Here is a 27234-nt window from a genome sequence, read left to right as displayed (position 1 = left end):
TACGGATACAGCGATACGACATACGGCACCAATGACTCCGGCTTAAGGTTGGTCGAATCAGGTGTACCCTACAAGACGGAGGTAACCAGTTCACTCACACATTCAAAGCTTTTTTCGCTCTCCACTAACCCATCGACGTTTCATGCTGTCATCAAAATGACAGTGCATTGTACAGGTCTACAAGTAGGATATGTAGCAGCACGCACATACATACCCTGCAAAAAACGTGTGACCAAAAACGCACACAGACACACGAATTTTTGACAGGGGTGACGATTTGGAATGAAAAATTCTCCAAATGAAATAGCATGTTGACAAATTTAGCTTTCCCACAATGTATCGTGCTCTCTCGCGCCTATTATTTTTATAGGGATAGCAAAATACGTCATTTTTGCGTGCAAAAAAATCCGCCATTTCTAATTCAGCAGAGACAACAAAACATTTGGTGGTCGAAAAATTTTTCAATTTTGAGAGTTTTAAATGGAATATCTCCGGAAAGATTTAAAATTAAGAGGGAGTTCTCCAGATCACATATATATATATATTTTAAAGTGCGCAAACTTATAATTTAAAAGTTATTTGGTGTTAAAGTTTGCAAATTTCTATACAAATTTTATATGTGTATACGTATATATATGTGGCAGCACAGCTTTGTAATGTCATCAATAAAATATATGTATATATATATATATATATATGTGCATGTTGCTACAAAAGCGCGATTGATTTAATAAAAACATTTATAATAAGTGAAAACAATGCAAAAATGAAATGTGAAATAAACAAAAATGCAATTTAAGTTTATCGTTGCCAATTTATATAGAAATGTATGTGGATTAAGGTTTTGAAAGATGTGTAAATTGTAATTTAAAGTTCTATAGAAATTTGTTAAATTTGCAAACTTTAACAACAAATAACTTTTAAATTATAAGTTTGCGCACTTTAAAATATATATATTTGTGATCGGGAGAACTCCCTCTTTCATTTGATACGAAGTTTTACCCCGAACTCGGGGGTGCTTTTCTAAAATTTTCCCAAAGTCTTTAATATACAATGATTTTTGCTGTTTATTTCGACAAAAATTTTTGATTTGATTTTTGTGCTCATCGAAAGAATTCACAATTATATAGCACCATGCCGCGAATAATGATAAAAGGTGGTGTGTGGAGAAACACTGAGGTAAGCATTTGACGCGACTGGTTACTCTTGGCCGTTTATTAACTAAATTGATAACTTTCAGGATGAAATCCTCAAAGCAGCTGTAATGAAATATGGCAAAAACCAGTGGTCACGTATTGCATCACTGCTGCACCGCAAATCTGCCAAGCAATGTAAGGCACGCTGGTACGAATGGCTTGATCCTAGCATAAAGAAGACAGAATGGTCACGGGAGGAGGATGAAAAGCTTTTGCATTTTGTTGTTGTTGTTGTTGTTGTTGTAGCGATACGGTTGCTCCCCGAAGGTTTAGGGAGTGATCGATGTGATGGTCCTTTGCCGTTTACAGATCCGGTACGCTCCGGTAACACAGCATCGTTAAGGTGCTGGCCCGACCATCTCGGGAACGATTTATATGGCCACATTAAACCTTCAGGCCAATCCGGTATTTTAGTCGCCTCTTACGACAGGCATACCTACCGCGGGTATATTCTAACCCCCTGACCCGCTGGGATTTTGCATTTTGTTGGTGGTGAACGTTTCAACATTTTCCAAGGTTTGGCATTAATTTCATTTTTATAGTTTATAATTATTTAAAGGTTGCATTAGAACAAGTACATTGATTTTACGTGGCAGTGTTGAACAATTTTTGGAAGAAACTTAGCTTCGTTACATGATGCTATAGGGAGGGATGGCCTGAAGGTTTAATGTGGCCACATAAATCGTTCCCGAGATGGTCGGGCTGGCACTTTAATGGTGCTGTGTTACCGGAGCGTACCGGATCTGTATCCGGCTAAAGGACCATCACATCGATAACACTCCCCAAAGCTTTCGGGGAGCAACCTTATCGCTACAAAAGCAACAACAACATTGTGTCCAAATCCCCAAAAAAAAAAACTATAAAATTTGTGTCAGTGAAATGATAATTATTGCTTTTGGTTGTTAGTTTTGAGGCATCGTCATCGAGTTCCTTCTGATCGTATATGCCGGTTCTTTTGCATTCTTTTACATGCATAAAGTGCCGTTGACCCTCTCCTCCACGTTGAGCTGCCATGACAGCTTACTGTCTAGGACCATTCCTAGATATTTTCTGCAAGGTTTCTCCCGTAGAGTCGCCCCTCCTAACTTAGGCCTGGCCCAATTAGGAACCTTGTACCTCTTTGTAAACAAGACCATATGCACGTCATCTGCGTAAACCGTAAGTTTTTCTGGTCCCTCGTAGAATCCCCTAAGCAGTTGGATAATGACCAGCGTCCACAGCAGAGGTGATAGCACCCCTCCCTGCGGAGTGCCCCTGTCCACTAATTTCGTGGCCGCGTACAATCCCCATTGCGATGTAATCTTACTGCAGTTTAACATGCAGTCGATCCATCTGGGTAAGGCTGGATGTACTTTAACGTAATTAAGACCATCAATAATCGCCCATTTAGAAAGCCCCGGCAATGCTTAAGAAGACTTCTAGAGCATATTCCTTATATTCCAGGGCTTTTTCTATGCTTATTACCACCCTATGCAATGCGGTGTCTACTGACTTGCCTTTGGTGTACGCCTGTTGTGTTGTGGAGAGCAGCTTTTCATCCACGTTGGACTTTATGTACACATCTATCAGCCTCTCAAAGGTTTTGAGCAGAAATGATCTTAAGCTATTGGGTCTATAATCTTTGGGATACACGTGACCGATCTTCCCCGCCTTTGGTAGGAAAGCTAGACGAGCAGTTCTCCAAGAGTGCGGTACATGATTCAGTTTATGCACCCATCGAATATTATTTTAAGCCATCCCACGACCGCCCTACTTGAAACTTGTAGCATGGCCGGACATGTACCATCTGAGCCCGGCGATTTCACCACCACTACGAGATCCTCAGTAGTGTAATTAGGCAGCATATATGAATACAGCTGTTTCCTTACCATTACTACAGCTCGCACCCGTCCTTCCGTTTGCGCATAGTAAACGCCAAATCCGCGCGCGCTAAGTCCAGAAACCTTTCCTCCCAATGGAAGCCACGGCTCCTGGATCAGCGCGTTAGGAGGAGGAGTTCGCTCGACGCCACTTTACTGTGTTGGAGGTTTATCTGTAGGACTCGCAGCACCAATGGGCTGCTTGTCCCCCTCCAGCACCTTCATCGTGACGTCGTCGTCCTCCCCTAGCCCTTTTGGTTTAGAGTGTTCGAAGCCCCCTTCAGCCTCTTGTACCTGTTGTGCCGGGTGTTCCTTTGTGCGACTCACAGCACCATCTGGCTGTTGGTCCCCTTCTAACACATTCGGGGTGACGTGGGCTACCTCCACCTGTCTTTTTTCCCTTAGGCTTTTGAGGTCCTTTTCGACTTCGCCCACGTCCAGAGTGTTAGGACTTTAATACCCGCGACTTCTTTTCCTGAGTCGCATATAAATTTTGCCTGTACCTAAGGACATTTTTCCAAGCTGCGCATACAATATATCCTCCGCCTGCTTGTTTATTTGGAAGATGTATAACTGACCTTCCTCCGTAGGCCGAGATACAGTAAGTACCTTCCAATCCTGTGTCGGTATGTTCGGATTCTGATTCTGCAAAAATCGCAGTGTATCCTCCGACTTCATCACGCATGGTATCCATACCTTAACTTTTGGTACCTTGGGGATTTGCGCTTTATCCACCATCTCAAAACGCGCGTTCGTGCCCTGCCTTTAGAGGTTTGGAACCACTTCCTCCAGCCACCGCAAGCTCGCGATGTTGTCGCACGCTATCATCTTCATACCATTATACCATCCCCCGAATCAAAGGTTGGAAGGAGCTTACTTGGTTATTCCTGCATCATCTTAAGCATTAAGCTAATAAGCTCCTTTTCTACAGATCTCCACCTTTCACTAGTCATCTGTTCGAAAGTACTGCTACGATCAACCAGCGCCACAGTCAGTGACTGCTTTGCCACATCACTCATCTTCTCGGGAAAAGCCGGAGTCTTAGCGTTATCTCCCTTTGGCTTATCTCCTACTTCCATAGTTGGAACTCCCTCTGACTCGCAGCCTTCGAGGTAGTTGCTACCTCGCTATTGGGGCCTATCTGTCTTACAGCTTTGGGCCTACTTGTCTTGTCTATGGGACTGCCCTGCGTCGCGGCTCTGGGACTGGGCCCTTTCTGCCTCTTGAAAGCAGGCTTGTCGCCTTCCGCCGAACGTTGCCTTTTCATTCTGCCATTCGACGCTTCTTCCTTCTCATACCGATTGCAGAACCGAGGGTTTCTCGCAGAAAACCTTTTGAACTGCCTTCGACCTACTTCTACCGCCTCATGAGCCCATGCCAAGCGCTCGATCTCCTCTTATGTTGGGTCCACCACTGCTCCCAATCGTTGTACAATTCTTAGTACTGCACGGTACTTCGAGAGAGCTCTTTGCTCCGTACCCTTCTCCACTCTTCTACTCCTTTTTCATTTGTGTGCTTCTCCAACACGGAGTTCATTGAATTAGCACTACTCTCGCTCTCCGAGTCCGACGCATCGCTTAATGCGTATTTGTCGTCCTTGGCTTGCCGCTCAGTCCTCTTCTTCTTATCATTGTCCTTATGAAAATTAGGTAATGAGTCGTTCACCTTGGTCGTACGACCACCAGCCCGACAAGGCGGGCTCAGCGGTCCAGTATTATATACGGGGAAAGAACCGTCAGCCACAGCAGCGCCCCTTACTGTGGTAAGGCCATCAATACTTCCCGAGGTGGTCCGGTATCGGGAAGGCTCCGTTCGAATACAGCCGAATTTATCCCCTGGCTACAAATCGTCCAACAGGCACGGTCCGCATAACACCCTGGATTAGGGGGTTGGCAGTTCTTGGTCACCGACATCCCGCCGCCCTCCAATGAGGCGAAACGGCGTAGATGCCAGTCCTAAACAGCTCCTCCTCATAGTCGGGCGCTATGGAGATCGGCTAAGCCCTCACACCAACGACGATTTTCGTTACAATTGCTAGTGCATGCTCTCCAAGATGCAGATCCTGATCGAAAGTCACACCCAAAATTTTAGGGTGTAAGACAGTCGGTAGGGTAATGCCATATGGTCGACATTTGGCGCGGTCATGTTTTAAATAAGGTCACCGATGATTTGGTGGGTGAAAATATCAGGTTTCGCGAGGCGACAAAACTGGAGAGATTGGGGAGATAGCTGTTTATTTTATTACAAAGCTCATCGATGTAGGAAACAATAGCATAGGCGTAGAAGCAATAGTGATTCCTGGTGGTAAAGGTAGCTATTGATATGTAGAAGTTAAGCAGAAGTTTGAAAATGAGTTTTTTTAAGTTATAGCAAAAAAAAGCGTTGAGGATTTTTAATATCTTGCCAGTGTTATGGAATCGCATTTACGATGGAAGCAGTAAGGAAGGCGGTCGGCATGATGTGGTGGTGCACAGTGGCTAGTCATTGTCGGCTGGGGCGGGTCCTTGCAGACCTTACTGTTCCTGCGCCATAAACAGAAAAAAAATCCTCTCCTGTATTTCGGTGGCCCCTTACCTGTGTGCCCTAAGTGCCTTCTAAACAAGTAAGGAAGTCAGCATTCCCATATTGTCAACAAATTTATTCAATGCTCATTATTACTACTAACATAGATTTCTCTTTTGTTTTCTCTTACTTCTTACTACAAGTTGAGTTTATTCGGTATTACACATAGTATGATGACAGTAATATGTACTATGTGCTGAGAAATTAGTCATAAACGCAACTAGGACTAAACTTGGGGTATATCCTACCCCTCAAAAAATATTGTTTCACAAGCTCAAGCAAAACGTAAGCTTTTAGCTTCATGGAAAAATTACCGAAGTCATTCACCTGTTCAGGTAAAACATGAACCTTTTAAACTTATAGTACAATTACCGAAATCGTTTTACTTGTTCAAGTGAAACGTAAACTGTTTTACAAGTAAGTGTTAGGGTTGGTATTGTTTCGGGTTTAGTTCGACTCAGTCACCCAAAAAAAAATGTATACAACAAAAGTTTTGTTTTGCTAACGCAAGCCAACCCGCATTACTTGTTATTTGCGTCTCTTGATATAGAGTTAATGCATTTTACTGATAATGCAAGTGAGCTTGAATTACCAATAAAACTTTATTCCTTACCGAAACAATATCAACACTTTTTTCACTCCAAAATCATATTCGCCACGATGGCATCAATAAAAAAAAATGTATTAGTAAAATTTTACCACAACGCAAAGCAGATTTTAATACCTGAAACACCTTTTTCTTTGTTTCACAGGCAGTATAAATTGCACACCCATGACCATTAAAATATGCTTTGTTTTTTTGTTGGTTATAATTTTTTCTTGTAGAAAAAAGGCAATTTACTATGACTTATCTGGGGCATGGGACCGGTTAACTTGTTCACGGATGGGTCAAAGCTGGATGGAAAGGTTGGTGGGGGGGTCTTTTGTCAAGAGCTAAATTTAAGCCGCAAGTTTAAGTTGGCTGATCACTGCAGTGTATTCCAAGCGGAAATTGCTGCGATTAAGGATGCGGTGGATGGAATGCTATCCAGTGCTACCACGGTTAGGGAATTTAACATCTACTCTGATAGCCAATCGGCTATCAAGGCCTTGAGCTCAACTACAGTGCGATCGAGGGTGGTCTGGGAGTGCCTGACCTCGCTTGCGATTGCATCGAATTATTTTACAATTAAGATTATCTGGGTCCCGGGCCATAGTGATATCCCGGGTAACTGTCAAGCGGATCTCTTAGCCCGCATCGGTACAACTGAACCGGATGAAGATGGCTGTAGGGACTTCGGGATCCCGCTGGCCACCTGTGGATTGCTCCTCCATAGCTGGGCCTCGAATCAGCTCAGCAAACGTTGGGCGGATACCACGTCTTGCAGGGTAGCAAGATCTTTCTGGCCGACAGTGGATGGCAGGAGGTCTGCTGAAATAATTGGGTTCACTAAGGCTCACCTATCAATGGTCATTGGGGTTTTGACAGGGCACTGTCCCATGGGTATCCATGCGGTACGTCTCAATATACTGGAAACTCCATCCTGCTGCAGCTGTATGGAGGATGATGAGGTGGAATCACCAAATCACTTTATGCTTGATTGTCCAGCTTTTGCCAGAATTAGGCGAAAGTACTTCGGTCGCGACTCACTTGGATCTCCCGAGGATATATCCAAAGTTGAGATCGGTATCATTCGGAGCTTTATCGTTGCTACCCAACGATTCTCTAAGTAGCTGGATCTAGGTCACCGTTATTTTTAGTGTATGTGGTATCACAACGGACCTTCGTGTTGTCCAAGTGAGCTATCCTTATCAGGGCAGCTACCACCTAACCTATCCTATCCTATCCTATGACTTAAACATTACATAGATATATACTCGAATATGGTTTTTTTTCTTTTAATTAGCTTTATACCCTTTTTTTGCAACACTAAATAGTTACGTTAAATTGATCTTCGTGGTTTTTAGTTATTGGACATAAATTTTACATTACTATCAATCTTGAGTTATTTTTATGCTTTTTTAATATTAGTGCCTTTAACTACAGGGAATTCATTTTTCCATTTTTCTACCAAATTGCAATCCTATTTACAGTGCAAAGGTATTTAGCACATTGGTCTTTGTGTTTTATATAAACAATTCACTTTTAATTTAGTTGTGGCTACATTAACATTATATAATGTTGCGGAGTCAAAAATATAATTTAAAATAAAAGGTTAAGGCTACAAATACATAATTTTAGTTCAGTAGTGGAACGAACTCACCGCTTTAACCGCTGATGTTCGTTATCGCAATTGGAATGCCCGCAGGCCTATATTCGCTGTCCTGTGATTGTCATTGTAGCAGGTTTATTGTAGCCCAATCTGGTCGTAGTTGGTAAGGGTTGCGCTAGTAGTGTTAGTGCCGGTATGGACGCAGTTAATAAAGATGCGCTAGTAGTGTTATTGCCGGCATGAGCGCGGCTAGTAAGGATGCGGCTGGTATTATTGCCGGTATGAGCGCAGTTAATAAAGGTGCGCTAGTCTTGGGGTCGGTGGAACCGCCTGTTGTTGGTGCTAACCTTAATGGCCTCAAGCCTATGTACGTGGCCCCGCTACGTGTGTTGCTACTGGTGTGGCGGTACGTCTGATGGTTGTTGCGCTCGTGGTTGCGCTTATGAAGGAGTTGGGGGAGGTACTACCGATGGTGATGCCCGTGGTAATAGTAGGCACCGTTGGTGGTGGTTGGCGCGGTGGTCCGAGGTGAACAAAAGACCCAGGTGGCGATAAAGCTTCGTGCTGGCCTTTACGCCGGTGGTAGTGTCCTCAATTGCCACTTGAACATGCCTAATGGTTGATAGGTTAAAATGCAGATCTAATTGTGGCGTTGTTTCATTGATGGGAAAATGTTCACGTTTTAAGTCCCAATAATCATTTAAAAACACCATCGGTGAATACGTTTTACCACCATCATCTAATTTGGTATCGATTTGGCCGGCAACTCGGCGATTTTTCTTGATTTAGTTTCCCTTACCAAATTTTTTCTTTCCTTAGGTGTATACGGCGGAAACTCAATCTTCAAAAGGGGCCGATTTTTTTTTAGTGATGGCCGGTCTGTCTTTTTCCTTGTCTTCGATATTTTTTTTATCGCCACTTTCGCCACATCGCTAGGTGTGTTCGCGTGAACACGCTCCCAAGTGGATCATAGCCGTAGACCGTAGCAGCAGACCGTAACAAACCTGCTTCGCTTTGGAGACCTGACGATGAAGCGAACAGGAAACCGGATCGTCTGTGGGAAGCTACAGCCAGGGATCTTCGACGACAAGCAACGTGGGGCACGACTCACCCCTGAGATAAGAGTCTCAAAGTCCTCCTACCAAGCTAGCCGGGCAACATAGGTCTATCAAAAAAAAATTAACTCAAGTTGGGAGTAATTTTTGTTTCCTAGTTATAAGGGCTTTGCGGCAATTAGACATTTTGTTATGGAGAACTCGTCAAAACTCCGAAAGATGGTTCCAGTGGGTATCGCTCCCACAGGAAGGCAAAGAAAAAAAAGGTAGACATTTTGATCTGGAGAACTCGTCCAAACTCCGAAAGGCTAGTCCAACCTAAGCGTGGACTGCCAGGGTGTTCACGGTCCTCGGTGAGTACGCGTGTGGACAACCTATGAGGTCATTGCTCGGGGAGAATACTGGGCGAGATGTCCCCGACCGCCAAAACGCCCAGACAAAAAAAAGGTCCAATTGGTGGGTATAGAAAAAAAATCAAATTGTAAATTGGCAAAAGAAATGCCCTTGTTGGTTCATTGCGGACGAATATCCGAAGCATGGAAGCGACCTATCAATTTCCCGTTTAGGTCCTCGAGATCATACAATGCATTGCCTATTTTTCGAAGCACGCGACACTTCAGGTATTTGGGTAGGAATTTGGCGTTAATGCCCTGTTTAAAGTTACTTAAGGCAAAGTTTCTTCGGAAAACTTCCTGACCTTCCTTGTAGTTGACTTGTCTAGAGCGCTTGTTATAGGTGGTTACACCCCTATCCTTAGCCTGATCTAAATTTTTACGGACTTGCTCACGGATATTAGTCAACTTGTCAGTTCTGCTTACTACCGTAACTTGGTCTTCCCGAAGGCTGCCGAGTTTCCCTAAAATGTTGTACGTTGAGGCATGTTGGACCATATTTTGGCCATATAATGCAAAGTATGGAGAACACTGAATCGCCGTATGAAAATCACTTCTCAAAACTGATAAAATCTCGGGTATATGCTTATCCCAATCGGTATGGTCAGGTTTATCTTTCAGGAAAATCCTAATCTTCGAAACAATTTCTCTATTAACGCGCTCGGATGCGTTTGCTTGAGGAGAATATAACCCCGTCCTCACGTGCGTCACCCCGTAATTTGCAAAAAATTGGCTCATTTCCTTCGAGATAAACTGTTTACCATTGTCACTGTGAATAAACTCAGGGACCCCTACAGCTGGAAAAATTTCTGAAGCGAAGTAATTTATAACGTTAACAGTGGTGGCTCTCTGCATGGGCTTTAGCCAAACGTATTTTGAAAAATGGTCTAGTACTATGAAAAGAAATTGATTTCGCCGCATAGATCTCGGATACGGCCATAGAAAGTCGCAATATAACCGCTGAAATGGCCTTTCGGATTCAAAGGTACTCCCTATAGGTGGTCTCTAATGCTGATTGGTGAGTTTTACCGGTTTGCAGGTGTCACAACGCTGGACGTAGTCTCTGACGTCCTTAGCCTGCTGCGGCCAGAAGTACTTCTGCCTAACACGTTCTAAGGTTTTCTGCCATCCGCCATGGTAACTCCGGTTAGCGTCATGTGCTAATCTCACTGCTTCCTCAGTCAACCCTTTTGGCAACCATAAACGCCACAACGAGTCTTCTTCCCCTTACATCCCCTTACGAGACTTAACTCTTTTGAAATTTACACCGTCCACAACTCGTAAATCCGGAAGTGATTCCTCGTTTTCGGTGACGGTCCTAATTAAGTCTAAATACTCGTTGCTGCTAAATTCGGGAGAGACTAAATCTATTTCTCCGGGTGTGGTAGTGAAAGACAACTCACCGGCATCAAAACGCGACAGCGCGTCTGGTACTACATTCAGGGTGCCTTTACGATGTTCCATTCTAAAGTCGTATCTTTGCAGTAAGAGTGACCATCTCGCTAACCTCCCGCTTAAGTCTTTCTGTCTCATCAACCACTTGAGACTGGAGTGGTCCGTAATAATCCGAAAAGGTAATCCTTCGACATAGGGTCGGAAGCGCTTCACGCTGATTATGGCTGCAAGACATTCCAGCTCGGTTACTGTATAATTGCGTTGAGCATTATTCAGCTTTTTCGACACGAATGCGATTGGATGCTCAGCGCCCTCATCATCGACCTGGAACAACACTCCGCCAACACCTACTTTGGAAGCGTCGCATTGTATTACGAATTCCCTTGAAAAGTCTGTTTGGGCCAAAACAGGGGCGGAACTCAAAGCTACTTGTAGCTTTTCGAAGGCCTCTATAGCTTGAGAGGTAAGCTTGAACGGGCCTGCTGACTTACGAAGACAGTCGGTCAAGGGACCTGCCAAGTCAGCAAAATTGGTAATAAACGCCCTGTACCAATTCGCCATGCCCACAAACCTACGCACTTGCCGAGAGGATTTAGGGATCGGGAAGTTTTGCATTGCTTCTACTTTTCCCGGATCCACTTTCAGACACCCGCTGCCTATCAAGTATCCTAAGTAGCGTATTTCCTTCTGACAAAATTTACTTTTTTCCACGTTGATTGTCAGCCCTGCGTCTTTCAAACATTGGGCCACTTCCGCTAGCAATTTCAGGTGATCCTCAAAATTAGTGCTACATACCATCAGATCGTCAAGGTAGACAAAGACGTTCTCTCGCAGACGCGAAGGGATTGCCTTGTCCATCAGTCTACTCATAGTCTGCGGTCCATTGCACAGACCAAATGGCATTACTTTGAAGTGGTACAGAGGCCTCCCCGGAACTACGAAGGCTGTTTTTTCCTTGGAGGACTCTGTCAATTTGATCTGGAAGAACGCGTCCTTCAGATCAATGCCACTAATAAAATGCGTATCCTTTAGTCTTCTCAATAAACCGTTGATATGAGGAAGAGCGTATGAGTCCTTCTTAGTCACCGCGTTGACCTTCCTCGAATCTATGCACAGCCTAACTTTACCTGGTTTCCGGACCAGTACTACAGGACTACACCACGGGGAGTTGGATTCTTCTATAACTCCTAATTCGAGTAACCTGTCTAGTTCTCTAAAAGCTTCGGCTTGCCTCGGTGGCGAAAGAGGGAAATGTTTGCTTTTTATAGGTACAGCATCACCGGTGTCGATGTGATGCTCCACTAATTTAGTTTGTCCTAGGCCTAACTTCTCGTACGAAGGGAACGTCTCGATGACCTTTTGCAATTCTAATTTTTTTGTTGGTGACAATTCGTGCAGGTTAAGTTCTTCCTTCTCAAGTCTAACCTCTAAACACTCTACGCTTGGGAATATTTCGGGAGCTAACGCAAATGCTCTCCAAAAATCTACCCCGAAGTAAGCTTCTTGGAGCAATGAGGGAACAAGATAAAAACGAATAACCTTTGTGATATTTTTGAAGGTGACTGGTAGGGATACTGAGCCTAAAATTGTTTGCTTGTTGCCGCCCGCGGTATATACGAACGCGTGTAAGGGCTGATATTCGAAGCCGTTATCCTCTAAGAATTCTACTCCATTTTTCCCTAAGATGGAGACGTTGGCTCCCGAGTCCAACAACCCTACAAGGAAACTGTCTTTAATTTTAGCCTTAATTAAAGGCCTTTCATCCTCGGTAAGCGTTAACGTGGTTGCTTGCAGCAGTCTACGCTCCTGTACTCTCCTGTGGTATCTCTTCCTACACTTCAAAATATTGTCCGATACCGGATATTGTTCAAAAATGGTATGTCTTATTTGTTTATACCTATGTTCCCTTTCTTCTAGGTTTGGTGAAAGTTGCGTTTGGCAAGCGACATCCCTATGCTGGTGTCGCAGAATTCTAATCGGCTCGCCCATCACGGATGAAGACGTTTGACTCTCGGCTTCAGAACTATTCGAATTGTCAGTACTGTCAGGGAAGGTTATTATTACGTTTGAGGGTTCTTCCGCCAGGGTACTACTGCACCTCGGAAGCTCACCATCTCCATGCAGAGGTTCGCCCTCTGGTTCGGTGCCTGGGACGACGCCTCGAGAACCGGCTGGTGTGGGAGCTATGAAGCCGAACGAGGTTCCCCCATCTTCTCGCTCGGGTACTGGTTTCCCTGCCTACGATGGTCCCTAGGGAATTTAGGTGTAAATACCCCCTTATACCCACATTTGAAACAAAAAGGATTTTTTATGGGTTCCTCACAATATATATAGGAGTGCCCCATTCCCTGGCAATTCCAGCATTGGATTCCCGAATAGTCCGGTCTTCTGCTGCGTCGATATTCCAGCGCCCCTATCTGCGGATCCGTCTCGCCGTCTTCGTTTTCCATCCTCATATCCGGGGTTGTCACGCGTGCTTCGTTTACATGCCGTCCTGGGTAAGTAGCTCCCAACAGCTTGCTTTCTTTCAGCACTTGTTCACCTCTGCGTGCTACATCCCGTAGATCATGAAGGTTCCTTACATCTGCGTTGAAAAGCATCAGCTTAAGGCTACTGTTGACGTTTCTTTTTATTATGTCAATCAGTAGAAGCTCCGACATTGGCTCTCTTAAGCGCGCGTTCAAGGAGATTATGTCCGTGTGAAACACGTCATAGCACTCACTTGCTTTCTGCTTTCGCATGGAGATCTCCATCATGATCTCGTGGTCAGTTTTCAAAGTGCCAAACTCTCTTTTCAATGAGTAGCACAAAAAGGCATATGTCGCATTAGGGTTTTGTTTTGTGAACAGCCAGTACCATTCTTCGGCCCGCCCGGAAAGAAACAGGTGGAAACTAGCCATTATTTGTTCGTCAGGGCATTGTGTGCGCTCACACAAGGTGTTCAGTTTGAAGAGGAAATCAGCTACGCTCCCAGTGCCGTCAAATGAGATTTTCCACTCCTGCGGTTTTACTGCTGTGCTGCTTGGAGTCGGGTACATTGGTGGTACTCCCGTTGGAAATGGGTTACGGTCCATCCTACTTGCGTTCCTATTTTGCTGATTCGCTTGCTGCGTGGATTCGAGAGCGGCGTTGAGCTGGGCCATATTGGCTCTAATTGAGCCCATCACTCTCCGCATTTCCTCCTGCGAAGCCTGGAACAGTTGGTGTAGCACGTCCACCCACGAGCCTCCACGAGTGGCTTCGTCCTGCATTCCTAAGGTATTCGCCCGATCACTTGTAGCGTCTCCGAAATTTCCAATCTCCTGATTTGGTGGTAAAGCACCAGCTACTTCTGGTGCGTAGATCTGCACATTGGGCATTAGCCCCGAGATATCGTGCGCGTTCACGTGACTGGTGCTTACAGGTTCGTCCAGTTTCTCGCGAGGGTCATTCAGGTCCGAGCCCATGTTTATTAACGCGGGGTCTCCATATTGTCCGCCTACTGGGGTGTGCACCACCAAGGGACGCCTGGCCTGAGAGAAGGCCCTTCTATTTTTACTGCCCCGGTTCTGGTTTCCCCGGTAATTCCCTGCACTCCCAAACGGGGTATTCCGGCCCGGTTGCCCGAACGACTGGTCGCGCGACATATTAAAAAAATGGTCAGTTATAGGTCAAAAAAAAACTTTTGCCACGTAAGGCAGTTAAGAATTCAAAAAAAAAAAGGTTTTTGTATATAAATTTATACGCAAAAAAAATAAATAAAACTTTTAAAAGCTGAAAAAAAACAGAAGCGACGAAGCAATTCAAATGTATCGTGCAATCAATGGGAATACTGGCATCCCTTCCCGAAGGCACTCGGGCTACAGGCGAGAAAAAAAATTACATAGACCCATTCATACTTGTCCCTAGTGCTCCCAACCGCAGTGCGAGGGGGTCTTAAGGCCCCCCTCCGAGACTGGTTGGGGTCACTAGGGTCACTCCTGGCACACACGGGTTGGTCTCAACACGCCCAGCCGCAACGCAGGGGCAGTCTCCAGGGGCTTGCCCCTAGGACTGGTTGGGGGTGTTGAGGTTTCGGAACCGCTCCCCCAGTCTGGTGGGACAGGAAGGAGTGCCACTCTGAATCCCAGCTCAACCCGTCACAATCCAGGTGGCACTATGCGTTGCCACCTGAGACGTGGGATGAGCTGGGGTCCTATCAACACATACACACACTCCAGACAACACAAAACAAAACAAAATTCGGCATAAAAAAAATTTATTGAAAAAAAAAAAATTTTACATTAAAAAAAAATTGAAACCCAAGTTAGCGGACATATTATTACCAAACCGACTAACGGACAACATTCCGGAAACACAAAACCCCACTTACAAAAAAATCAAGTGCGTTTAGCACTGCCTCACTGGGTGAAATAATAAAAAAAATCCGGAGACTGACGTAAAGTCCGTGGCTCCTTCGGCCACTGCCCCCGATGACCAGCCCGGACAACCTGATCCGTCCAACCATCCCACCGCAACGTAGGTGGCAGCTCTGTGGCTGCTCACTCGGACTGGTGGGATGGTCAACTTCACGGGTTGACCCGACTGACCCTCGCGGCCAGCGCCTTAGTTGCCACGTTGGGCGCCATCTGTTATGGCGCCCTCAGCAACTGTCATCGATGATCATTCTGGACAACTTGATCCGTCCAACCATCCCACCGCAACGCAGGTGGCTGCTCCTGCGGCTGCACACCTCGGACTGGTGGGATGGTCAACTTCACAAGTTGACCAAAAGAACCAGCGCGACAGCGCCTCGGGCATCAAATAACGTTGGGCGCCATCTGTTATGGAACCGCATTTACGATGGAAGCAGTAAGGAAGGCGGTCGGCATGATGTGGTGGTGCACAGTGGCTAGTCATTGTCGGCTGGGGCGGGTCCTTGCCAACCTTACTGTTCCTGCGCCATAAACAGAAAAAAAATCCTATCATGCCTATCAAAACGAGCAGCTGTCAAATTCAAAACAAACTGACAGAAGCGCAGAGACCGACTCAAAACGCTTATAATTCAAATCAAAAGGACATCCGGTCGAACCGGATGCCACGGACAACCCGTTAACATTCCAAAATTTAAAAATTCAAAAAAAAATTACCGCAAAAAAATTTACCGAACCGGACATGACCGGTTACTAACTCTAAAAACCAAATTCAAAAAAAACTGCTGAAATTAAAATAAAATAACCAAAGGGAAAATAAACATAAAGGGCCGAATATATATAGGGGGCGCCGCGGGTGGTGTTGCGACGCCCGGTGCTTGTCCCACCCTCAATAACCATGGCCACCGACGCACCTGTATTTCGGTGGCCCCTTACCTGTGTGCCCTAAGTGCCTTCTAAACAAGTATGGAAGTCAGCATTCCCATATTGTCAACAAATTTATTCAATGCTCATTATTACTACTAACATAGATTTCTCTTTTGTTTTCTCTTACTTCTTACTACAAGGGTTTTGGAACCTATTTAAGCTTATAAACAAATTTTTTTGAAAAAATTTTTTAGCAATCAAAAAGGCTATATATGTACTTAAATAAAAATATACTATATATGTAATGAAAGAAAATCTTTTTTTTGTAGAACTTTGGTCAAATGCCCTTTTTTCTCCTTTTTTTTTTTTTTTTTTTTTACAAATCTATCTTAGGGCTGTACAGTTTGGATACAACTTCTGCTAATTGGGGCCCCTTACAAAATTAATAGTTGTTGTATTAAAATTACTTTGAGTTTAACTAAACATCAATTCGGTAGTACACATAGTATAATGACAGTAATATGTACTATGCGCTGAGAAATTAGTCATAAACGCAACTAGGACTAAACTTGGGGTAAATAAAATATAAATAAAATATTGTTTCACAAGCTCAAGCAAAACGTAAGCTTTTAGCTTCATGGAAAAATTACCGAAGTCATTCACCTGTTCAGGTAAAACATGAACCTTTTAAACTTATAGTACAATTACCGAAATCGTTTTACTTGTTCAAGTGAAACGTAAACTGTTTTACAAGTAAGTGTTAGGGTTGGTATTGTTTCGGGTTTAGTTCGACTCAGTCACCCAAAAAAAAATGTATACAACAAAAGTTTTGTTTTGCTAACGCAAGCCAACCCGCATTACTTGTTATTTGCGTCTCTTAATATAGAGTTAATGCATTTTACTGATAATGCAACTGAGCTTGAATTACCAATAAAACTTTATTCCTTACCGAAACAATATCAACACTTTTGCTCACTCCAAAATCATATTCGCCACGATGGCATTAATAAAAAAAATGTATTAGTAAAATTTTACCACAACGCAAAGCAGATTTTAATACCTGAAACACCTTTTTCTTTGTTTCACAGGCAGTATAAATTGCACACCCATGACCATTAAAATATGCTTTGTTTTTTTGTTGGTTATAATTTTTTCTTGTAGAAAAAAGGCAATTTACTATGACTTAAACATTACATAGATATATACTCGAATATGGTTTTTTTTTTCTTTTAATTAGCTTTATACCCTTTTTTTGCAACACTAAATAGTTACGTTAAATTGATCTTCGTGGTTTTTAGTTATAGGACATAAACTTTACATTACTATCAATCTTGAGTTGTTTTTATGCTTTTTTAATATTAGTGCCTTTAACTACAGGGAATTCATTTTTCCATTTTTCTACCAAATTGCAATCCTATTTACAGTGCAAAGGTATTTAGCACATTGGTCTTTGTGTTTTATATAAACAATTCACTTTTAATTTAGTTGTGGCTACATTAACATTATATAATGTTGCGGAGTCAAAAATATAATTAAAAAAAAAAAGGTTAAGGCTACAAATACATAATTTTAGTTCAGTAGTGGAACGAACTCACCGCTTTAACCGCTGATGTTCGTTATCGCAATTGGAATGCCCGCAGGCCTATATTCGCTGTCCTGTGATTGTCATTGTAGCAGGTTTATTGTAGCCCAATCTGGTCGTAGTTGGTAAGGGTTGCGCTAGTAGTGTTAGTGCCGGTATGGACGCAGTTAATAAAGATGCGCTAGTAGTGTTATTGCCGGCATGAGCGCGGCTAGTAAGGATGCGGCTGGTATTATTGCCGGTATGAGCGCAGTTAATAAAGGTGCGCTAGTCTTGGGGTCGGTGGAACCGCCTGTTGTTGGTGCTAACCTTAATGGCCTCAAGCCTATGTACGTGGCCCCGCTACGTGCGTTGCTACTGGTGTGGCGGTACGTCTGATGGTTGTTGCGCTTGTGGTTGCGCTTATGAAGGAGTTGGGGGAGGTACTACCGATGGTGATGCCCGTGGTAATAGTAGGCACCGTTGGTGGTGGTTGGCGCGGTGGTCCGAGGTGAACAAAAGACCCAGGTGGCGAAAGAGCTTCGTGCTGGCCTTTACGCCGGTGGTAGTGTCCTCAATTGCCACTTGAACATGCCTAATGGTTGATAGGTTAAAATGCAGATCTAATTGTGGCGTTGTTTCATTGATGGGAAAATGTTCACGTTTTAAGTCCCAATAATCATTTAAAAACACCATCGGTGAATACGTTTTACCACCATCATCTAATTTGGTATCGATTTGGCCGGCAACTCGGCGATTTTTCTTGATTTAGTTTCCCTTACCAAATTTTTTCTTTCCTTAGGTGTATACGGCGGAAACTCAATCTTCAAAAGGGGCCGATTTTTTTTTTTAGTGATGGCCGGTCTGTCTTTTTCCTTGTCTTCGATATTTTTTTGATCGCCACTTTCGCCACATCGCCTGTACAATGATCTTTAATAACGATGCAATAATTATTCCGGAAAATATTAAAACGCAAAAAAATATAATTAAGTTGTTAATAAAAAGGAAAAATTCATGTGCTTTTAGTTGTGATATGTGCTAGTTGTTTAGGCACTTCTAAATGTTGTAAGTATATTGCCTTATACGTTAAACTGGCTATATAACTAGAGGCAACCAAGTCCTCTTGCCACCAATTGCAATTTTTTTTTTTTTTTTTTTTTTTGGAAGATTCGATTTCCAAAACCAAAAAAGGTAACGTTTTACAAGACAGAGCACAACCTAATTTTTATCAAAGGTGGTAACAAAATACGCATTTCGAGCTCCGTTTTTAGAATCTGAAAACGGGAATTAAAAATTGTATTGCACAGGACATCTTTCTGCGTTGGCGGCCTTCGCTCATTAAAGAAAAACCGGCAAAACTTCTCGTTTATTATAAATTTATTATAAATTTCTCAAACGGTACGACCATCTTTGTCTTTAGCTGCAATTCAATAAAATTTTCGCAAGACGGTGGAAAAGCATCATCCAGTAACATGTACATAAGTAGTTTTACAAAAATTGATGCCTTAATAAAGCCAATATTTTCTTTGTTTTATTACAGCCAATTCAGTTCAATAATAAGACTGTGGAACAGCATCATCCTTCTCAGCAAGTCAGCTAGTAGCAAGAAGCGAGTAACATGTGAGTTTTTTTTAACGTTGTTTACCCGTTCAAAAGATATTAACGAAAAACCGAAAAAAGACCCGGGGCTACCGCCACGGTGATGCACAATTTTTTTGTGGGTACAACACAACAACAACCACATGAAAATCGCCAATTTCAACTGCAAATATCTCCGGACAGAGATATCATTTTTCTTTTCCGCCGTCAGATTATTGTTCTCGAGATTAATCCGCGTCTTTTGATACCTCACACGAAAATCTTGGCCCAACTTTAGGGTGTGGCCCCTAAACTGCACTACTACCGCCTATTATTTTATTTATTTAGCAGAGGAAAAGAAGTGTTGGTAATAGTCTAGCTGAGGGGTCGACTGCTAATACGCTACCAAAAATATCGAGAGAGGTGTCAAACGACGCGTCTTGACATCAGTATTGATAATCCGAAGGCGGAAAATAAAAATTTTAACTCGTTCAAAATATATTGAGGAAAAACCGAAAAAAGACCCGTGGGTACCTCCGAAACGGGGGGTGGGATCCATAGTATTTTTGCGCAGAACACCTTTCTGCGTTGGCGGCCTTTGGCCGCGCTTATAGAAAATGACCCTGTGCTACGCCATGCCAAGTCCGGGTGTGTGGTATAACCGTGGCTACCGCCACGGTGATGCACAATTTTTTTGTGGGTACAAACACAACAACAACCACATGAAAATCGCCAACTTCAACTGCAAATATCTCCGGACAGAGATACAATTTTTCTTTTCCTCCTTCGGATTATTGCTCTCGAGATTATTACGCGTCTTTTGACACTTCTCTCGATATTTTTTGACGCGTATTAGCAGTCGACCCCTCAACTAGACTATTACCGAAGTGTTAATAATGATCTTCGGGTTGAGGGTGCGCGGGTTTGATCCAGGTAACAGCATTTTTGTGACCAAAGGGAAGTGGTCACTTCCATGGAGTTGGGATAGGGTTGAGCAATTTAGTTTTGGACGCATGCCAGCGGAGCATATGCATACATTAATGTGTGTAAATATGTATCTGGTGTGTTGTGAAATGGGTCGGTGGCATGTCGTTTAAAACTTTTAGGCTCTTGGATAGCAGAAAGTCTTCAACTATTTTACCTTTTTGATTGGTGGTTTCTGAACCCCATGCATTCAGATCTCCTATGAGTAACAAATCTGAGTTTGCACTAGCTTTTATGTCGAATATGTCGAATGTTTTTTGTCGTAAGTCCATTGTTGCTGGGGTGGACTACTTCAGCGAAGGAGAGTCGGGATGAAGCTGTAGGAAATAAGTTTTTCCTTCTGGAAGGAACCGGCCATTTATTCGAAATAGATGGGTGTTGTTTATCGCAGTTGGCGCATTTTGTACGCAAACATGGATTTTGGTGGGGTGGAAGGCTGCATGTTTGACACAGTGGGTAAAAAAAAAAATATCAGCATTTCATTGTGCTCTTTAATATTGAGCTCTTTGGCCTCACTATGTAGGTGGTGTTCCGGGGTCATTAGGAGACATCCGGTGGCAGTTCTGATTGCAGCATTTTGGTAGTCCTGTAGCGTTTTCCAGTATGTGTTTTTAAGACCAGGCGACCAAACTGGTGACGCGTAGCTCACGAGCAGCCAGCCAATTGATTTTTACGTGGTTAGCAACTTTTCTTTATCTTTTCCCCAGGTACTGCCGGCAAGCGACTTGAGGATTTTGTTGCGACTTTGTACTTTAGATACAATTTTGGTGGCATTGGCCTTGAAGGTCAGTATTATCGAACGTTATCTTGGGTGACGGACAGTTGGTAGTGTGACACCATCGACGTGAGCGTCCAATATTTGCGACATCTGTTCCTCCCACGTCGTAAACAGAGTGGCCGTTGTTGTTGTAGAAATGTTTCTGAGAGCAGTATTTTGGCAGGTCTGTAGCTTCTTCCAGTGAGTAGTTTTTAGGCTTGGCGACCATATAGGGGACGCGTGGCATGCAATCGGATGGCCAATTGCTTTGTAAGTGGTAATGAGCGTTTCTTTGTCTTTTCCCCAAGTACTGCCAGCAAGAGATTTGAGGATTTTATTACGGCTCTGGATCTTCGGTACAATTGCGGCTGCATGCTCACCAAAATGTAGATCCTGATCAAAAAAACGTCACACCCAAGATTTTGGGGTGTAGGACAGTCGGTAGCGTAGTGCCATCGACGTGGATGTTCAAAATGGTCGACATTTGGGACGGATTTAGTCGGTGATAATGCCAGGTATCGCGAGGCGAAAAAACTGGAGAGGTCAGGGAGGTAGCCGTTTATTTTGTTGCAAAGCTCATCGATCTGTGGGCCTGGGCCTGTGGCCATTATTGTGCAGTCATCGACGTAGGAAACCATAGTAATTCCTTCTGGAGGCGAAGGTAGCTTTGATATGTAGAAGTTAAACAAAAGTGGGAATAGGACACCACCCTGTGGCACCCCTTGTCTAATTCTTCTTGGTTTTGATGTTTCGTTTCTAAATTGCACCGATACCTGCCGACCACCCAGATAATTTGCGGTCCACCTTTTAAGACATGGGGGAAGGGAAGACCCTTCCAGGTCTTGCAGTAACGTGCCATGGTTGACCGTATCAAAAGCTTTTGATAGGTCTAGCGCAACGAGTACTGTTCTATGGTGGGGCTTCTGATTTAAACCACAATTTATCTGGGCGCTAATGGCATTTAGCGCGGTGGTGGTGCTATGGAGTTTTCTAAAGCCATGCTGATGACAGGCTAGCTGCAAATTTGCTTTGAAGTAGGGGAGAAAAATGGCTTCAAGCGTCTTGGCTACTGGCGATAGGAGAGATATCGGGCTATATGACTCTCCTATGTTAGCTGGTTTCCCAGGCTTTAGTAGCGGGACCACCTTGGCCATTTTCCATTTTTGGCTGTTAAAAGAGAATTTTGTTTCTATGTTACAATAAAATAGTATAATAGTAAATATTCTGTGTTAATTTTGTTGTCAGCTCTTAGTCCAGAAGTAATTTAGTTGATGTGGCAAACATTTTTTTTTTATGTAATCCATCAATAATGATTCATGATTGAGACGTCATTAATTCAAGTTAATCAAATGTGTTAGTGGATTTTTTATAGCGCGGCCCGTAAATTCTTTAGTCCCGGGCCCGGAATTTCTGTCTACGGCGGTGCTTGTGAGAATATAATAAGCACTCTTTGTAATAACCTGCTGCTTCTATTTGAATCGTTTGTTTGCTGATTGCTTTTAAGTTCTTAAATTTTGAAGGTTTTACCCGGTAACTGTTTTACGTGGACGCTCTATGGTATTCATATCGCGCCTGATATTTATTTATTATTTTAATGGCGTTTTTTTGTCCCTTCAAGTATTCTGTATATGTGATCATAATCTCACTAGCAGACTATTTGCGGCATCTGCTTACATTAAAACATGCGATATATCTAAGTAAACTTCTTCTGTTTGGCAGATATATTAAATTGCAAACAAATCATAACCTTTTTATTTTAGTTTCTGCGGTGGAAAATAATTTTAATACCTGGTCCTTTATATAAAAAGATAAGTTTTAAAAATGAGTAAAAAAACAATGTCAAACCTCTTAAGTTTGGAAAAGGCGAAGTTTGAAGCATCCATAGCGAAATTCCGCAGATTAAATAATCCTCCTCAAGAAGATGAAAGAAATGAAATCCGTGGAGTAAATAGAGTAGATTTAAGTATTTCTTCGAAATTGATTATTTTTTCGAAGATTCAGATCATGATTGCGACGAGGACAAAATTGAGCCACAAAATATTGATAATTTCAAATGTACTGAAATGAAAAGGTGGGCAGTTGAACAAAACTCACCTCTTAGCAAAATTGCCTCATTACTTCATACCATGCGAAAAATTGGTTATGATGGACTGCCATTGTGTGCAAAAACTCTCTTAGGTACAAATCGGGATAAAGTGGAACTTGATGTTTTAGGAGAGGGAACTTTTATGTATATAGGTATCGAAAATAATTTGTGTCGTAGAGATTTCGATTTCCTTCAAAGTAGTAATAATGTGACATTGGATGTTGGGATTGATGGCTTACAGCTTACAAGGTCCTCGAAAACTTGTCTTTGGCCCATTTTGGGGGCATTAGTAGATCATCCTAAAGTTGGCCCATTTTTGATTGCCTGTTTCCAAGGGAACAGTAAGCCACCAAACCCTGATGATTTTTTAATGAGTTTCTGCAACGAGGTAACTAACTTAAGAGAAAATGGTATTAAAGTTGGAAGTAATGAGGTAATTAAACAGTTTAGAGTCCGTTCGTTCACCTGTGATTCACCAGCACGTGCTTTTGTCACTGGAGTTATGTCTCATTCTGCAAAAAACGCTTGTCCAAAATGTATCTGCACAAGTGAAAAACATAGCTTCCCTGTTAGTGTGGGAATAGCACAAACCGATGAATCATTTAAGAATCGGCAAGATATAAGCCATCATAGATTAGAATATAAAAATAAGGAAACGGTGTTAGAGTCTGCAAATTTCGGCATGGTCTCTCAGTTTCCTTTGGATCCAATGCATTTGGTCGATTTGGGTGTAATGAAAAAATTATTAAATTTGCTAATTTCTAAAAGTAATTTGTCTGTCATGAATAAAAAGCTTCAGTTTCTATCCAAATTTGTACCTTCGGAGTTCAGCAGAGTGGCTCGCGATTTTAATGAATTAAGCAATTGGAAATCAACGGAATTTCGGCCATTTTTATTATATACCGGAATATTTGTATTAAAAGGCTGCAGCAGTGAAGATCGGTATTATCACTTTCTTTTACTTCATACCGGTATTCGGCTGCTTTGTATCGAGAGATCTAATAATATCGGAATAAATATAGCTGACCAAATTTTGCAAGAGTTTGTTAAACTCTTTTCTACACTATACATTAATGAACGAATTAATTTTAACCTGCATGGAATTTTGCACATTGCAGACTGTGTCAGACAATTCGGGCCTTTAGATAATTTTTCCGCAAAGTCGTGGGTTTGAGTTTACCAATAAATTACATCATATATTTCACTCTGTTTATTTGAATAATAAATTTTAATATTTAAATAATAAACAAGAAAATATGGACTTAGGTATGCACTTAATTTTTATTTGGTATAAAAACCCTTCTAAATGCGTGTTTTTGTCAAACTTACAGGCATTAATTTATCAAGTTTATCAGTGTTTCAAGCTGGTGCTTGGCCCTTGGTGGTTGCGGAAGTTTCGTATTTTATCTGTTTAAAACACAGCTTGTGCACAAAATAACAAATAGGCGAAAGAAGGCTCAACGTGGCCGTATTAAATTGTTTCCGATCGTATCCTAATCTTTCGGGGAGTGTCGTTAACTACAAGTGTAAGAAGATAATTATTATTAACCCAAAGTTAACGTATGTCTTAACAGAAGTCATCAAAAAAATATCGGTTGGTACCAAAGTAGTCTCTACACAGATGCATTCGGAAACATTGCAACAACTTGTTACTTCTCGAATTACCTTCAAGATGCTTTGTTGTCTGGCTATTTTTATTAAGTTATCATTTTTTTTCGCGCATTCCTTTGTGATGACCTTTGTATTATTTGCGTCAAGATCACAATTGATGTACTTAATGAATCGAAACACTTTTGCTAAATACTTTGCGTCTTTTTTTATTTATTGTAGAAATCAAAATTCAAAGTGAAAATGACACCAACCTCCAAATGCAAACCCCGTCAAAGAGAATGAGCACACCAATCATGGCCATTGTTATACGCACTTATATACTCCATACATGAAGGAGAATACTAGTAGTAATGCTTCCAGTGTTGGCGGCGGTAAGAACTCCAGCGCAAAATCAAAAGGGTTGGAAATATTAGATTTTCAAGAATTATGGGTGGAGGAAGTTGAATTATATAAAGACAAGTTGTATGTGCAAAATAATATTTTACTCTCATATCATAATCACGCTCACACCCCGCATGGTTGTCAAATTGATGCACCCAGTCATTATCTCAGCACGAATAATAAAAATATAATGCAACACCTGGTCATCATAAGACAAATGAGCACACTAATAATGGTCCTAATTTGGTAGTGAAGCGGCAAAGCAGTGGTCCAATCATTGAATCCTCGATAAAAAAAAATCCATCACACAACAAATCAAATCGGGTTAGTATACATTGCAATACTGCTGCGCCATTATTATCATCTCCTGAGGCAAATATAGCAATGACTGGAGTGCAAGTATGTTGTATGAATTATAATAATTAATTAATTGTTTTAAAAAATTTAATAATAAAATTTGATTCTAACAGTTTCTATGATTTTAATTAACTTGCCTTGAATCGATTTGGAAGTACGGAGCTCCTCCGCCAGAACCTGGTGCAAATCAAACTGGACCAATTTATGTAAATGATGGTACTTATAATGTTGATCTGCACGGTTGAGCACATCCAGTACCTACGTTTATACAAGGTGGAACACCACACTACTTTCATAGGATGTAGCCGCCGATCACGTTGTTGTAAGAGCTTAATTTAAACATGTTATTCATAAACACTGATTCTAATATTTTGTTTTGGTTTTTACTTTAGAGTTAACCGGTTATGTAAGCGATGTCAACTATGCCTGTAACTTAAGGGCCTTCAAATGTAATACTTACCGCGGACGCGGCCGTGGGAGTAGTTCACTACGTGGAGATTACACTAATCAACGACTTTCAATATCGGAAGGCTTTCCAGAACCATAATAACAACGTGTGCAAGCACCCGAATAAATTGTACAACAGACGTTAACACCACATCAGCAGCCAGCAGCAACAACAGGAATCGCAACAAGTTGAAACTTCTAATCAATTAATGACTAGTGAACCACTATCCTGCACTCCAGGATGTAGCCGCCGATCACGTTGTTGTAAGAGCTTACTTTAAACATGTTATTCATAAACACTGATTCTAATATTCTGTTTTGGTTTTTACTTTAGAGTCAACCGGTTATGTAAGCACCATAACAACACCAACAATAAATTTTGTACAACAGACGTTAACACCACATCAGCAGCCAGCAAAAACAAGAATCGCAACAAGTTGAAACTTCTAATCAATTAATGACTAGTGAACCACCAACATATTCGCAATATGCGCATCCATCAACAGCAACATATGTCGCCTAATTTGCAACACAAAATCCAATGCTTCATCCAGCGTCAGCTGCATAAAAAGCCACTGGTACATCGTTATATGTTTCACATATGCAACATATATATGCGAATGCACATTAGGTGTGCAATTATAAGTGGTCCATTTGTTTATTCGCCCGAATATCAATATATACCAGGTGAAGATAGCCAACGCCATTCTGCTTTATGCATCGTCTAGAGAAGCTAGAACATTTACAATTTAAAAGTTGTGGGATTTTCAAACAGCTACACCAAGCTTCAACAAATTATTGGACCATGAGATTTCTCATATGCCCAATAGTCATTATTTAAAATGTAAATTATGCCATTGGAAGACTAAAACACATTCAAGTATGAATTTTAATTTACATGCACAACACGCTGAAACAATTGATGTAACAACGAAAAGTCTAGAATTAACTGTTTGTCCATAATCAAAAACTTGCATCAAGAGAAAACAATGGATGAAAGAACATCTTTTCTATGTTTCGAATGTGGTGAAGAATTTAGAACAAATACAAGTTTACGTGTGCATGTTTATGAAAAGTTTGCTCATTGTACACTACCAGATCTGAACGGAAAAATTCTCAGAGTATGGTTACACCTATGGGGCATCTACAAGTTATTTATAATGACGAAATGAATTACAATGCTTATTTGGATTCTGGTGATGCTCCTGACATGCTGCCTATATTCCGCTACGTCTGATCTTACTATACCTACCAAACTAATATGACTCTGGAAACTGATGGTGAGCAACACCACCACCGCATGAAAAATAAGAACTTCAAAACAAGGTTTCGGAAAGTGCACGCCTATGAATAGACGTTAATGTATTTATATAGTTTATGAATATAAAAATGCACATATGTAAAAATTACTAGAATAATAGGACATGATTTTAACTGTAAAAACTATTTTAAACATGCATTATTTATGAATTAAATATTATTTAAACAAAAATGACGCGTTTCGTTCATATAAAAAGCGAATTGACAGAAGGTAACCGGTATGGGTAACCGATAGGCCAGTTA

General features: G+C 42.0%; 1 protein-coding gene across 15 annotated transcripts; it reads left to right on the top strand.

Annotated features, from left to right (window-relative positions):
- The first annotated feature begins 414 nt into the window (after positions 1-414).
- Positions 415-27163, top strand: LOC137249726 (uncharacterized). Of its 15 annotated transcripts, none has more exons than XR_010952510.1 (9): positions 415-448; positions 1131-1179; positions 1241-1344; positions 18778-18944; positions 19011-19090; positions 24706-25266; positions 25338-25546; positions 25617-25935; positions 26006-27163. XR_010952510.1 is itself a non-coding variant. In XM_067781510.1 (5 exons), exon 1 carries the CDS (start codon positions 22853-22855, stop codon positions 24047-24049), a length of 1197 nt encoding a protein of 398 aa, XP_067637611.1. In that variant the 5' UTR covers positions 20872-22852; the 3' UTR covers positions 24050-24401; positions 24706-25266; positions 25338-25546; positions 25617-25935; positions 26006-27163. The 15 variants fall into 15 exon arrangements, 1 of the variants encoding a protein (XP_067637611.1); XR_010952509.1 differs by having other exon boundaries at positions 420-448; positions 1114-1179; XR_010952501.1 differs by having other exon boundaries at positions 420-551; positions 1041-1179.
- Positions 27164-27234: the final 71 nt, after the last annotated feature.

Source organism: Eurosta solidaginis, chromosome 4 (genome assembly GCF_040869045.1).
Source record: "Eurosta solidaginis isolate ZX-2024a chromosome 4, ASM4086904v1, whole genome shotgun sequence".
NCBI lineage: Eukaryota > Metazoa > Arthropoda > Insecta > Diptera > Tephritidae > Eurosta > Eurosta solidaginis.
Note: the sequence above shows the minus strand (reverse complement) of the source record. Positions and strands in the feature narration are given on the sequence as shown.

Excerpts from the sequence above, each read along its gene's own strand:
- LOC137249726 (XM_067781510.1), top strand. The coding sequence starts at position 22,853 with ATGAAAAGGTGGGCAGTTGAACAAAACTCACCTCTTAGCAAAATTGCC.